The 15,868-nt window shown below is 34.1% G+C and overlaps 1 protein-coding gene and 1 long non-coding RNA gene across 2 annotated transcripts in view; one reads left to right on the top strand and one right to left on the bottom strand.

Annotated features, from left to right (window-relative positions):
- RELN (reelin) overlaps positions 1 to 13,209 on the top strand; it is a 539,202-nt gene extending 525,993 nt beyond the window's left edge. The window contains exon 64 of the mRNA XM_003342005.3: positions 12,090 to 13,209. Within this exon, the coding sequence (XP_003342053.2) occupies positions 12,090 to 12,186 (97 nt within the window). The 3' untranslated portion in view covers positions 12,187 to 13,209. The remainder of the gene's footprint in view (positions 1 to 12,089) is intronic.
- LOC107648961 (uncharacterized) overlaps positions 1 to 15,868 on the bottom strand; it is a 61,277-nt gene that overhangs the window by 20,929 nt on the left and 24,480 nt on the right. The gene's annotated exons all lie outside the window — the stretch shown is intronic.

Here is a 15,868-nt window from a genome sequence, read left to right as displayed (position 1 = left end):
GACTTTTTAAAATTCCTTCAATATGGCATGCTCCTTAGCTCAACAAGAACTGTACCTTAGTAATGCTCTCTGCCAGATCACTTTGGCTTACATCTTTCAATGACTGCAAAAAGCCTATAGATTTTAGTCAAATCACTGAAAAAATAAAACAGAGCAGTAGTCTATGGGCCTTAGAAATTTACATAAGAAATATATTCATGTTAAAGTTTTACAATTTGGCTAAGTTGGTTATGTCAGGAATCTCTAGAACCAGGAAAAAAAAAATGTACCATGACTTCGTTGCCTGATGAGGTGATTTGCACTTACTATGTTTAATAGTGAACTATCTAGCTCTCTATGCAGAATATTACTGATTAAAATATCCAAAAATACGTAGTAGCCACTGGTGCCTTAAGCATTTTTTTCCTTTACTGGGAAAATACAGCTCAGAGAAGTATTCACTTTATCTGATTCTCATTCTCAAGTCTTTTCCACAGCCTTCAAATTGTGTGTCTTCACTTCATCATTTCTCCCATATAATGATAGGGGTCTCATCATTTTCAATTAGCCCAAATGATTATGTTCCCTCACAGAGAGATGACTTGCTTTTTTTCTAACAATCTAGTTCCTGTAGAACTGAAATGCTTATGTCTCGACGGGTTCGGACTGATGGCTCCCCGAGGTTGACAAGGAGAGGCGAATCTTCCCGGTAGATAGGTTCAAATGTTCATTCTGTTTACCAAAAAACAAAAACACTGAAATCAGTCTTTTTTGCTGATTTCAGTCATTTTGAAAGTAAAATTTAAATGATCAATTGGTAGGAATACCACCAAATTTCTTTTCTTTCCATCATAGCCATGAACCAAATTATTTAATCTTGAGTTAGCTCTTGACTAAGTTTTCACTGAGGCACCTGCTTGCATGGCATCCATATCAACTCCCCAAACCAAAGAGCAAAACAGTTTTCACACCAGTCCCCACTATGCGCTCTGCTGCTTCTACACAACTTGCTGGGCTCTGCCTCTATGACACAATGGTGAAGTTAAAAGCAATGGAGGGAGGGTCAATGATTTCTAGACTCACCTTGAAATGAAATAAGAGGCTGACCTAGTATTGCTCAGACAATGATTTTACTAAGGCATTCCCTTCTGGGTTCTGGAATGAATCTTTATGTAAGATAAAGGATTTTAAAGCAATTTTGATATGATTATTATTCCCTTCAGGTTGAGTAAATAAATTTCCCCAAAATAACAGTCTAATTCTTTGTTTTCAAGTCATGCATGTCTTGCCAAGAAAAACTTGAATCCACATTGTTTCTGGTCCCTGGCATAACTGAGTCAGTCCTATGGAAGTATTAGTTCTCAACAGTCTTAGAGAGAACACATTATTTCAACATTACTAACTTTGTGGACCCCAACAGTCATTAACAGAAAATATTTGATGTGTTCTTTCTTTCCCAGCTACTCAATGAAATTGCAGTTCCTTTTTTTTATTTCTATCATTGAAAAGCTCAATAGCACTATGATTCCTGTCCCGTTGGACTAAAAAGAGAGGGAAAGGGAATGTACATATGCAGAGTACAAAGTAATCCAAAGATAGGACTGGAACTAGAACTTGAAGTTCCTCATTTGCTCAGTCCAGGGATTTAAATTGGTTCTGTGGTATTTGAAAAGCCATAAACAGCAAGTGCTTGCATCACAACTCTTGGGAATTATGTCATCTAACTTTTTGGACTGAGTCATTCAGTAATGACCAGTAAAGAGTTGTTGGTTATTGCATTTTCAGAACTATCAACATACATTGGATTATTATGAGTGACAGTTCAGATAATATAATGCTTATTTATTTCACTGGTGCTGCTGTGATCTGGATTTTCAAGGTAACTACATTTTTAAACCCCTAGGTTAGACAATTCTCAGAACTTAAAGCACTGATCATTTAGCAACCCTGAAAATTTTCTATAGGTCCTGTATACACTCAGCTTACATTCATATCTCTGGCTGTCAGGTACACTAAAATGCTCCCCTTACCCTTTTAAAGAAAGAAATGAGAATTGATACAAAATGCATTGAATGCAGTTCTTTTTTCTACACACTTAAAAAGAGATTCATCCATTTTCTTTCTTGGGCAAATGATTCTAAAATTCTATATATCCTGTTGTTGATTCTTTTTTCAAGGAAGTTTAATACTATAACATTCAAGCATTATTTTTACTGCTACATGAATTATTTCTATTTTCCCCCTTCTTTCCTCTCTTGGGAGAAAAATAATATAAAGTTAGGTACAGTAACATAGTTTTCCTAAGGAACCTTTATACCACAAAAGCATTTCAGTTCAGTCATGCATTCAACATATCTGGGAATGTATGATTTAAGTTATGAAACTAGAAAGTTTAGTATGTAAGATGTAGCCACAACAGCTTATCTTAACTATTCCCCAATAAATGTCTGCCTAGTAGATTTCCAAATGAATTGTTATTCAATATGATCAAGGAGAAATATTTATTTTCACCTTCAAAGTAAATTATTCTCTTTCCAAAATACATTTTAGACTATCTTTCCTTTCAAAGGTTTAACTTTTAAGGAAATTACATTTCAGAACCATATTTTTGATGTTTTCCATTTGTCTTACTATTTAACATTTCTATGCCTCTATATATTTTCCAAGTATATTTTAAGCATTTGTCAGCTAATTCCTACTTAATCTGATAGTTTAGTAAGCCAACTTCATTCATTCATTCATTTTGTGTGTCTAAAATAAAAAGAAAAACACAAGAATATTAAAAATTATAATATAAAGCTAAGGGAACCAAAGTACCTAAACAGCTCTCATACTACCTTCTAAAACTAACACCATATTCTTATGTAGCATCTAGTGTTTGTTTAGGAATAAAAAAGTACACCTAGAAAGTCCCTTTGATTAAATTTCTCTGAAACTTACTTTTTTTCTAAAGTAATATTAGCCTTACTCATTGGAAATGGGAATGACATCTCAAAAGAGTAATTTCCTCAATGGTACTTCTAGAAGTGTAGCTACCAACATGTAATTAAACTAAGGGTCTGGGATGTTTATTGCTGCTTAGGGTTTTGTTTTATTATTTTGTTTTGTTTTAAAGAATGTGTCTGATTGTATTTTAAATCAAGACTAACTACAGAGTTTTTTGTTTTATTTTGGTTTTGGTTTTTTTTCTGCCTCTTAGACAATAAATTTAGTGGTCAAGCATGGTATCTTATGCTGAGTTCAATCTCAGCCCCTGCCCTCAATATTAACCACAAAAATAATAGTAAGTGGGTAACATCTAGATAGTTTGAAAGCTTATGAATAAAATGAATAGAGCTAGGGACTGAACCTTTGATTTCACTAATGCAAATAACTTCCAGATAAGAAAACTCTGTCTACCAAAAGAGGTTAACCCCCCCCCACCTCTGCAATTTGTAATATAGTTACCTGGAGTACTAAGGGGTAAGTGTCTTTCCCAGGGTCATACACCTAAAAGACTGTCCATTAAGCCATGCTGACTCACCTTAAATGACATCACCTAATAATTATTTGGATGAGTCTTATTTTGAGTAGTTCTTTTTTATTTTAGAACATTTTGTGGTAAGGATTTCAATTTCCTAAATAGGGGTAAATCTACTTAACAAGGCCCTAGAATACAGAAACTTAACCATCTTATGGATGTTTAACTCACCTGCTTAATATCCAAGAGTTGCTTGAAAAAAAAAAAAACTTCCATTTCTAATACTTCTCAATAAAATTGAGGTGCTTGAGAATGAAATGAGTCCCTATTATTCTGCTAAATATAAATACTTGAGGAACTGAACTATCCCTTCCCAGCCTCATTAGCTGTATCAAGAAGCAAATGTTTCACATTACAAAGTCAAAGTGACATGAGATGAAACACCTATCAAGCAAAGGGGAAAGGGAGAATGTCTGAATTTGTCAGCTAGAGTAGAATATTTTCTCTCAAGAAAACATTTGTGAATACATTTTGGGCAGATCCCTCACAAGATCCATGCTGGTGGAGGTTCTTCTTAGGATAAAAAAGTAAGCCCTGCCACTCTTATGAGCATTTTTTTGCAAGGGGGTCCTTCTTGTATCCTAAGAACTTCCCACACCAAACTATGCAGTTCATTTGCACATTTCATTATCCTTTGTCCAAGTCCAAGTCACAACCTGTCATCTGCACAATAAAGAAGCACAATTTTTGCATGTGTATATTGAAAGTAATTTCTTTGTAAATAGTAAGCCTTTTAAAATGTTTCCAAAAGTTTATTCAGATCAGATTTCCTAAGAATGGAAAAATAATGTACCATCAACTACAGTCCAAAAAGCATTTATCACATTTTGATAAGTATATTAATTCGACCATCACCATCCCATCATGCTATTCATTTTCAAGATAGTCATATTTTTGGCACAAATGATTTATTTTTTTAAAAAAAGTATACTGGACTTGCTACAAAGTAGATTTGTCCTGTATTTAAATCTGAATTCTATTATCTAGTTTAGAGGGCTTTCCTATTACCCATTGTTTTAGTATCTTTAGAAATAAGTATGTTGTAAAATAATGTAAAATAATTGATTAAAACAGTAAGAACCATTGTTACATTATTACTTTAATATTTGTTCTTTATTCATAACATTTATGCCAAATGTAATTCTATACCTATTTGTAGTTTGACATATGGTTATGAGCAAATATTGCATGTTGTATCATGTAGAAAAGATTACTACATATACACTGGTTTTAAAAGAAGAAATAATTTTTTTTCCATTTTTATTTTCAAAAGAGATGAAAAATCCTATATTGCCTCTAAGCCTCATCAGACTTTTATGACTAATCACAGTGCTGCATGCATTGAAAGACATTTTTTAACTTGTGTTATATTTCATTATTTGCTGTCATTGGTTTTACACTAGAGTAAGGTAAGTGCTATTATTGAATGTTGGAGAATGCTTAGTAGTGAAACTTCTTCAATTTCACCTATTAAGGGGGGTGGATGAGAAACAAGATAACTTTGCCAACGAAGAAAATCTATTCAATGAATGAGGTTACTGGCAATCTTTGAAATGTCTTTCTCAATGATACAAAAATTGTTAGTCAAGCTAACTGCTATTTATAACTTAACTCCATATTTCTACATACCATACCTTACTGGTTTTGAATAAAGGATGCCCCTAAATACATAAATAACCCAACTCTAAAATAAGTTCTCTTAGAAAAAGAAAACACAACATTTAGGAATACTTTTAAAAATAATGATTATGTGTCACATTGGTTTTACCTAAGCTAGATAGGTTTGGCTGTTTTTTTTTTTAAGTGCAGCCTATATATTTGAATCAATACAATATGTGCAAGGAATGGCCAATCTGCCTCCCTTGACCACATATTAATCTTCAGATCCTAATGAGCTGCCTTTGAAGGAGTTACAAACAGGAAAATTACCATTACAAAATGTTTTAAGCCTATGTTTAAAAGTAAACTCGGGGGGAGGGGGAGGGAAGTGATATTTCTTTATAGATATAGAGCCTTTTATCCATTATACTGGAAAATTCCATTTCCTACTTTTTGGTCAGGTTGAGCACTTTTGGTATATGTGAAACAGTGTTTTTATATTTTAAAAGCTAAAATAATGAAGATATGAGTTTTATGTAAGAATTAGGTAAGAAAACATAGGATTCACAATTGCTTGTATTGCTTTGACCCCAGAGAAATGCAGTAGCATTTCATTGGTGAGTATGAATGACTAACACTCACCAATACAAACCACTGTACTACCTCACAATTAAGTGGATTCTTATCTTTGTATCCAATGCAAAACTTTTCTTTTTACTGTGGCAACTGCATTTGCTTTGGCTATGAAGTTAACAAATGATCATTTTAAAAGTTTCAATACTCGTAAACTAATGTTACTTTCCCTATCTGCATCATCCTTCATTTCATTAGAAAAATGTACCCTTTCAGAAACCCCCTGATTTTTTTAAATTGAACAACAAAAAATGAAGGGCAAGAGTCATAATGAGTATTTCAAGGAGCTTTCCATGCCTGTGTTTTATTATTCAGCATGCTATCCAAATTCCCAACTCCTACTGAAAAAAAAAAATTTTCATTGATTCCAAGGATTCACTGTATTTCATTGTTTTCTTTCAAACAATCACAGATAATTTTGCAAGATTTTTTTAACTATGCCTTTTCTGGCCATTACCAGAATCAACTGAAGATAGGTCAGAGTGTCCTAGCAATGTGGCTTAGGGATGAGTATTACATACTTCCTCTGAATTTGTAAAGAAATCTGGTTGCCACTATAATCTCAGTGAAAGAATGAATCCTTATACTTTCTTTCAGACCTAGTACTGTTTCCATTATACTTCATTATATTAATCAGAAAGGCAGCCCCATGGATCTGTTTCAAAAACACATTAAACATAGCAAAAAAAGCAGTATGGATCACTGCCCACAAAAGAAGGCTGTCATGTTAAGATTATTAAAATTCTCCTAAATACCTTAATACTAAGTTAGGTTTTGGGGAGTTGCAGTAAATTTTTCAGTGACTGTATCAGCTAACTAAGTAGTTCTCTAGAAAATTGGAAAGAGTTTTATTTTGATTTCCCAAATGTTTGCCTTATAAACCAGAGTGTTAGCTTGGAAATTAGAAAACTCTAATGCATTTATTTATTTGATTTATATGCAGTTTACTCCAAAGCCTGTTAATGTTGCCACATATTAAAGGAGAGGCTATATCAAAACATTTGATAGATATTTTGATATATTCTATTAGAAAGGCAACTTATACAGATAGACAAAGATTTGAAACATCTTTATGAGGTGATTTTAATGAGGAAAATGGGCCAGGAAAAGGAGGCCCATGTTGGTGTTGTGTGAGTTGTCTTTAAGATTAAGGGTTCTCAAAAGCAGAAATGAAAAGGGTTAGGAGACAACCAGTGCAAAGGTAAAGAAAAAAGTCACCATGGATGAACAGCCAGGAAGAAGACCAGTTTGGTTAGACCACAGAGAACATGAAGGGAAATTATTAAGTATAATGTATAAGTTCAGAAAGGTAGGTTAAGACCAGACTGTGAAGGATTTAAGTGTTAAACAGAGTTTATATTTGGCTCTAGAAATAATAGGGATTCCCAGGAGTTACTGAGAAGGGGAATAACTTGGTCAAACTTACATTGTAGAAAAATCAATATGGCAACCATATAAAGAATGAATTGGAGTGAGAAGAAATCTGAGACAGAGAAGTCAATAAGCTATTACAGTGGTCTAGACAAGAGGTGATGAGGATGTGAACTAGGGTAGTGGCCAAATGGGTAGAGAAAGACATATGAGAGATGTTGAGGTACAAATAGTATGTCATGATTACACAAATGTGTTCGATGAAGAATGTTTAAATAATCAAAATTACAACAAAAAATATAGGCTCTGACAATAGTCTCATGGCTCTAACAACTAGGAATGTAAAGTACCATGATTTATCTTTTCAAATAAATGTTGATTGAATAAATTTGCTGTGCTATATAGAGCACTATGATAATTATATAATCACTTAAGAAAATTGCTTTGGCATCAATGAATAATGTATCAAACTAAGAAAATCAATACAACACAAACTGTTCTTTTTTCATTGAGATTACAATCACATGAACTTTGTGTTTGAAAAATGTTTATTCTTCTCAGTTCTAAATTTACAACCTTGTTTTTTGCTTCAATTCCAGGCACTTGAACCACTTTAATTACATTTAACTTAACAGATTTTTTAATATAGTAATTATACTTCTTTTAGCCTTATAATAGTAATGAATAATGGTTCTCAGGAAAACAATCAACAAATAGTTATTTAGAACCTATACTATACCAAACACTATGGGGGGAACAAAGAGATAAATAAGCCACAGATATAAATAATAATACAAACCAACATAAAAATGGTATAGACAAAAACACTTTAGTGTAAGAGTTCAGATCACTTCTGATTGTGTTGATTAGGAAAAGAGAAAGTGGAATTTGAATGGGACCCTTGAAGGTTAAGTTTTCAATAAGCAAAGATCATTTGAGGAGGGTATGGAATGAGCAAAAAATTCAGAAGGCATGTATACAGCAGAGAGTGGACAGAACAAAATAGTTTTTCTTGGAGCAAAGGGTGGTATATAGAATAGTGGGAATGGCAGGTTGGTGGTGATAGATTGTGGGTGGCTGCCTGGCTAAGGAGCCTGAATGTTTTCTGTAGGCCATAAGGATATGTACTCATAGTTTTTGAGTTTGGGAACAATGTGATATAAAAACAGTGTTTTAGGAAGATTTGCTCAGCAGATGAAGGAGAAGATGCTGGAAGCAGACCAAAGACCTATATAGTATGATGCTAACAAAAGGAAAGGAGAAGGAATATGAATTAAATGTTTGAAAAAAAAAACAATTTCCTATACAAAAAGCCAGCAAATCTGGCCATTTTACTTTTTTATAAAAACAAAGTCTACTATATTTAAGCAATTGGTAAAGCCACCTAAAAGCAGAGAATTTTACTTGTGATAAATATCTCTCAGTTATTCATCCAACTGGCATGTTCATGTCACAGACAAATCTCAAATGGAGAAATGAAACCAGTTATGGACCTAGTTGAAAAAAAACTTTTTTATTATCAGTGTACAAAGACCTGGGTGAAGAGCTTTCTTTATCAATGTAGATCAATACTTTCTCAGCCATTTTCACAGTGCTAGTGGTTTTCACAGAGCAAGTGTTTAATATATGTTATTTTCCTGACTTTCTACTAAGAATTATTCATGGTTACTATAAGGCAAAAAGGATTATAACTCTTAGAGGGTTGCCTGGCAGAATAAGAAGTTAACTAATTTTCCCAAGATTACATAGCCTAGTTTAAATTAGACTCAGAAATTTAAATTTTAGACAAAATTTGATTTTTTTATTTTTCTACCAAGAACTTCTAGATGAGATTGAGTACTCCAACCTATAATTCTCATCATTTTGCTAGCTGTGAAATTAGAAGACTAACAAAAATATTTTGGACTTTTTTTTCCTATAGCTATCAAGTAAAAAAAAAACTAAAAATTAGTGTTTAAATATTTCATAAAATAAGTTTCACAGATGTGCTTTCTTATAAACAGTAAAAAGATGTTTGTCAAGTACATCTTAGTGCTTTTGATTAAGTAAAATCTAATTTTTTAAATCCATGTAAAAATGTAACTTAGGGGGGCAGCTGGGTAGCTCAGTCAATTGAGAGCCAGGCCTAGAGATGGGAGGTCCTAGGTTCAAATGTGGCCTAAGACACTTCCCAGCTGTGTGACCCTGGGCAAGTCACTTAACTCCCATTGCCTAGCCCTTACCATTCTTCTGCCTTGTAACCAATACACAGTATTGTTTCCAAGACAGAAGGTAAGGGTTTTAATAAATAATAAATAAATAAAAATGTAACTTAGTAACATTTTCATTCTCTTCTAAAAACTTTACTTCTTGATATGTTCCTTTTTTTCTATTAAAATCCAAAAATTTTAGTACAGATACCTCTCCAGTATTGCAATCATTGATCACCAAATAACTATGTCATTCAGTCAAAAACGAACCCTCTACCATCTCATCTCCTATGCACACATTAATGATACACATATCTGTGGTACAGGACCATAGAGTTAGAGTTGGAAGGAACCTTAGAAGCTGTCAAGTCCAACTCTCATTTTACAGATCCAGAAGCTGAGCCACAGAGAGGTAAAATGAAATGCCCAACATCGCACAGTAAGTGTCTGAGGCAGGATTTTAATTTAATGACTAAGTCTAGCACATGTCTTCTCATATCACAGTTTATTAAACCATATATAACACCTTCTATGGTACCATGAGATAATTTAGAAATGGCCTCAGAACCATGATAATCATTGTGGGGGGAAAGGGGGTTTATTATGTCAAAAGGTTGGACTGGGTTATATTTAAAATAGGGTCGCCAGGAATTTATTTATTAATTCCAAAGAGATTTATTTACAATTTACTTACAAAATATAGAAAGAATAAAGTAGGAAATCATAGAGAGGATAGGGTAAGATATCTAGCCTAAGCACTAAGTAATTTACTCCTGGCCCCTGGCTCAACCTGAGCAGGGAACATTAGTTCTTAACCTGAGAGGCCTCGGCCCTTGTAGCAGAGGACCTGGGGAAGTCTCTCTCAAGAGGTAGGTCTCTCCTGAGGCTAGTTTTTTCAGAAATATCCAGGAAATGAGTCAGCCTTTTCACTCACCATGTGTCAGTTGGTAAGAAGAGATTTAAGAATAGCCTCATGAGGAACAGGGTGTCAGGTCCAGTCAGCAGATTCTTCTCCAGTCTCAACTTAGACTCAGAACTTCAAGTAAAAAAACCCAAGTAGAACTGCACTTGGGAAGTTGTCACTCCCTTTTTAAAGACACTTTCTTTTGCATTACTTCCTGTGCCTTCCCCTAATTTCACATCTACCAATCACAGTTGAAGCTTTGCTTTAGGACTGCCCAGGGGCAGTAAGTTTAATTCTGATTCATCACCCACTATTGCATACATGGGTCACAGACCTCCCCCACTCAAATGTGAATGGGGTGTTTTCACCTTTGGTGATTTAATCTAAAAATGGGCAGATCTCCCCACAACTGTAAGTAGAGTGTTTACACTTTTGGTGATTAAATATAAAAATAGTCAGGGTTTACAATTTAATCTTCACAATCAAGGAAGAGTTAAATTTAATCTTCACACCATCAACAAAATCAGTGATTTTTTTTTGAAAACATTTACATTTAGCAGCTTAGAAAAGTATACAAAGAATTAGTAACTGTTGCCTAACAAACTTAGTGTATGCTTGAGAGTTGCCATTTGCTTCCAGTGGTCTTATAAAGGATATTTCATTGAAAGTATCAAAGAGTATACATGCATTTTAAGGAGAGAATGAATGTTACTTATGATAACTTTACCTGTCATCTTACATGCATGTAGTAGCTACTTAATGAATATGTATTAATTTTTTATCAATATACATTAGATCTACTTGCAATTTGTTTCAGCTTCTTGAAAATAAGATTCTCTGTGTAACTATTTTTCTAGCATATTCTCAGCCTCTTCTTCAGTCTCATATTCTGGTTATCCATCTATTCATTTCTAAAGTGAATCTCTGCAGTATCATATCAGATTTATAAGGAAAGCCATAATACAGACAGTGGAGACCTCCACATTTTATAATACTATGATGAACTAAAATGACAAAGAAAGGGAGAGTCTGGCCACAATTGCTTACTATTTAAGGAGGGTAGTATCACAGTGCAGACCAACATTCTACTTCTACATTTCTCCATGTGAGAGTATAGAACAGAGAGAGGCTAAGAAAATTTGATCCAAAGCAGATACCAAAAAATAAATAAAAGGAATTAAAACGTTTTATAAGGTAAGAAGAGCTGAAGGAATCAGATCATTTTGCTGATCTACTTTTCAAAGGCTACCAATGTAGAAGAAAGGGGGTATAATAGGTATACTTATTCCCAGTCAAAAAATAATTGGATTAACAGCAACAATTCAATTGTAGAAATTTTAAGAATAGATTCAATTAGTTTATGCTAGAGAATATAGTATCTTTACTAGTTTGGATACCTGATTATAACAGATTACAAGAAATAAGAATTTCTGTTGGATTTACAAAGCATAAATATGTTTAGTTAATATTTTTTCTAAATGGTGATGTCCAGGTTGTCCAACTGCTCTAGGAAATTTCAAAATATGTCAACAAGTCAATTCAGGAAACATTATTAAGCACATGTTGTGCATGAAGCACTCTGCATACAAAGGAAGGTTAGAAACAGCCCCAACCCCAAAGAATACACAATCTAAATAATGAAGTAGACCACAAGTAAACAATTATGTTCAAACAAAATACATACAGGATAAACTGGATGCAATTTCAGAGGAACATCCCTAAGATTGAGGAGGACAAGTAAAAAACTCCTTGTAAATGTTGGTATTTTAGCTGAGACTTGAAGCTAAGGAGACCAGAAAGTAATCACAAGGTAAAAATTCAGGACCCCAAGCAAATTTTGCTTTAAATGATATTTACATTTCTCTTTTTTCCCTACCCTACTTCCTTTTAATAGCACTCGCAAACAAAATTACATGATGAATTTTTCACGACAACATGGGCTCAGGCATTTCTACAACAGAAGACGAAGATCACTCAGACGATACCCATGAAGAAACAAATTGTTTTATTTTTCCTCCCAACATGTGATGTGTTGCTTTCCAATCTTCTAAATCTAGCACTGCATCTGGTATCAGGACTTTTCTGTGAAAGGCTTGATGACTAATGAAAGCTTTTCTCCAGACAGAGTGTACACCACTTTTTCACACTGTGAACTAATGAGAAGTGACTTATTTTCTCATAGCTAAATGTTTTAATGTTGATGTGTCTGTGAAAATTGTGATCTGTTGTAATATCAGTTACAGTGGCAGTATTGGAAGTAAGCAACTAACTGTTAAACAGGAAAAAAAACTAAGCACAAAAAAGAGATTTTATGTTTTAAGATGACATTTAATACAGTATTTAACATTCTTTGTCACATAGCTATTTAAGTGAACTGTATTTCAGCTATGTATCATGTTTTATATGATTAAGTTATCATTTGTCCTTTATGTACTCTCTCTCTTCTACAACATAACACATTGGCACTGTATTGACTTGTTATGTTGTTGTAATATTTTGCTGCTGATTTTTTGGAGCTACTTACACTCTGATATTGTGCAGGAAGCAAACAGAAATTTATGATTGAGAAGACACTTGTAAAGACATTGCTATCTCCTTTAATATTACTCTTCAATATGTTTGTGGGTTAGCGTTGTTTTGTGGATAAGAATGACCTAAATTTTTTTTCTACTAAAGGACTGTGGATAAAGCACAACCTCCCCACCCACCCCCACCTAAAATTCCCATTTCCTTATCTAAAGGTAAATACCATTTTCTGTGGCTGATTTACTAACAGTAACTGCCATTTCGTGTTTGTGATAACAGAGTGATTTGTAAAACAGTGGACGTTTTCATCGTGTTCTCTTTGTGACTTGTTTCTCTTGCGGGTCATATTTGTATCTTCTGATAAAGTTGTACCTACACCAGCAACAGTATGATGGTTGTACAGCCCTGAATTGTCTATCATCATAAATGCAATTTCACTTTAGGGTGAAATAAAGTTCCATGCTTCAATAAAGATTATGTCAAGAAAATTCCACTTGTCCAATGTCATTTTTTTTAAATACTAAATTATGGAAAAGGTTGGATTTGTAAAGACAAATGGCAAAGATGTATGATTTTTGCTTAAGAAATATAATGAGAAATCAAACATCAGATAGAAAGATAGTAGGATAAAATAGATTACAAAGTAAAAGAATTAGAATTTTCTATAAACAACTTTTGAAATCTTTCTGGCAAGGTCAAGTCATTTAAATTCTCCAAGCCACTGTGTCCTTTTACATAAAGTGACTAGATCATTGTTGAGGATAACTCTAAAAGAGCCTAGTCCCATAAATTTTGACAATAATTCACCTTTCCAGAGTACCTACAAATTTATTCTCCTCTATAACATATAGGAATTCATTCGATTTCATTTTTTAGCCAAGAAAAATTCACAGTTAAAGTTTCTTCATTTCAGAGGTAATTAAATAGGTGTGGTTTTTGTTATTATTAAAACTTCTATGGCGTCCTCAGAGGTATTATTACCAACAAATTTTTATGGCCTAGTTTAAAGATTGATTCTAATGTAAATTTTCAACATCCATCCAAGTGGGGCCAAAAGTTCTGAATATGTTCTTCCATCTTTTTATAATTAATATTGGTTCTTCCTCAAATGATGGAAGATCTTCCTTGAATTTATTTAAATCTTCAGGGTTAAAAGGTGTGTAATGTCTTACAGATACCAAGTTTCCATTTTTATTAAAAGTGGATACTTCCCTTAAAGGGAATAAATGATCTGAATTATTTGGTACTCCTGTTTCTGTTTCTAGGCTTCTTGCTTCATTCTCAATGGGGTAGGTATGAGAAAGAGAAGGGTTGGGCACACTGAGGGGGAGGGTTTGTTGTTGTTGTCCCATAGTGCCAGAAGGATCAGAGGTAGGAAAGGTATGGGAATTGAATTGGGCAGGGTGGGAAGGAGGGACAAAGAAAGAAGGGTCATTAGCTGGGGGAAAGGATGCAGAGGGGTTAGGTTTGGAGGAATGAGTAGGGTGTGAACTTAAGTGTGAATTTAGGGGGGAAAGTGGTGGCGTAGGAAGCATGGACAGGGTGTGAACTTAGGGTGGAGGTGGTAGGGTAGGAAGTATGGGGGGCGGGGGACTAGGGCTGAACAGGTTGAGCAGGGGGCATGAGCAGAGGGAGGAATGGGTTGGTTAGGAGTAGGGGGTTCTGGGGCAAAGGGGGCAAGGGGAGTAGTGGGTTGGTTAGGATGGTTAGTGTTTTTCATAAAAGCTATGAGCTTTTTTATGAGCTTACTTTTCTCTAAAAACTCAAGCCAAGTATTTAGTTCTGCATTTTGTTGAATATTAGAAGGAGTAATCAGTTGGTTTGACTGAGAAATTAGTTTTTTAAGGAAATACAATATTACAGCTACAACAATCAAAATCTCAAGGGAAAGTAGCATGTCAATTAGACTTTGCCATGAGTTCCATGGCATGAGCCATTTCAGAAAGACAAGGAATACTATATTTACAAGTTTGGTCATGGAGCTCATGAGCCAGTTGTTAAGTAAGTTGTGAACTGACTGTAACCTCTTTTTTCTAAAGTAAACACTTGGGGAGCAGGACAAGGCCAAAAGCTTTCTCCATATTTCCCTTAATCCTATTCTAGGCAGTAGTTCCCTAAAGGAAAGGAGATTTAGAAACAGCTCTCCTAGCCAGGACCTTAGTGCCCTGTTGCTAAGATTTAAAACAGCTGTGTTCTATTTAATTTAAGGAGAAATCGAAATGTTTTTTACTCACCCACTCTTGCAGCTGTGTTTTGAAGCTTAGTTAGCACATTTAAAAAGACTGACTAACAAGCAAGTAATAAAGAGAGAAAGGAAAGAGATTTCACAGAAATTTGAGGGTTTTTGTTACAACCTACATGGTCAGCCAAAACTCCAACTACTAACTCCCACTCAGAACTCCAACTAACTCCAACCCAAACTGACATCCAATCCAAAAACTCCATTACCTGAACTGACTTCTCCTTTTAAAAGGAATTTTCTCTTATGTCACCTCCCCTAAATTTTTACATCTACCAATCACAGTAGACACTTTTTCCCAGGACTGCCCATTCTTAGTTCTCATCTTCTTTTGTTCTCACCTTCTCTGGTTATATTAAATCCTCTAAGTATTTCACACCTCTTTTGTTAAGCTTGCCTTTATAAGTTACTTGACCTTTTAGGTACTAATTTAACCTTTATATGTACTTAGCACCCTTTTGTATTAGATCTAAAACTAGGCCTAGCTTAAGGTTCTAGCTTTACTATAAGTATGAGTTAGGGACTTTTCATTGTTCAATCAGGAGTTTGCAACTTTATCTTCCCCTAAGGCACTGTCTGAGTAGGGTGGAGTAATTTTAAAAGTTCTCAATACATTCCTGATCAAGTATCTTCATTGTTAAAAATGGGGAATAGCTTAATCAAATCTTTTAAAGTAGAGTCTGAGTAGTTTTAAGATTTACAATTATGAATAGAAATTTACAGTTAATTTAATTATCACTGGATACCTTAAGGTGACAACTAGAAAAACAATCACTCTCCAGTGGCCTTATTACCCAAATTCCATTGTTCAGAAATTAAATGGGACACAAATTGAAAACCTGTTCTTAAGACAGCAGAGTTCAGAAAGAGAATTTTATGTTGCCATTTATAAAAAAATATTTCATGTA

This window comes from Monodelphis domestica, chromosome 5 (assembly GCF_027887165.1).
Source record: "Monodelphis domestica isolate mMonDom1 chromosome 5, mMonDom1.pri, whole genome shotgun sequence".
Classification (NCBI taxonomy): Eukaryota; Metazoa; Chordata; class Mammalia; order Didelphimorphia; family Didelphidae; genus Monodelphis; species Monodelphis domestica.
The sequence above is the reverse complement of the archived record's forward strand: the minus strand, read 5'-3'. Positions and strand labels throughout refer to the sequence as shown.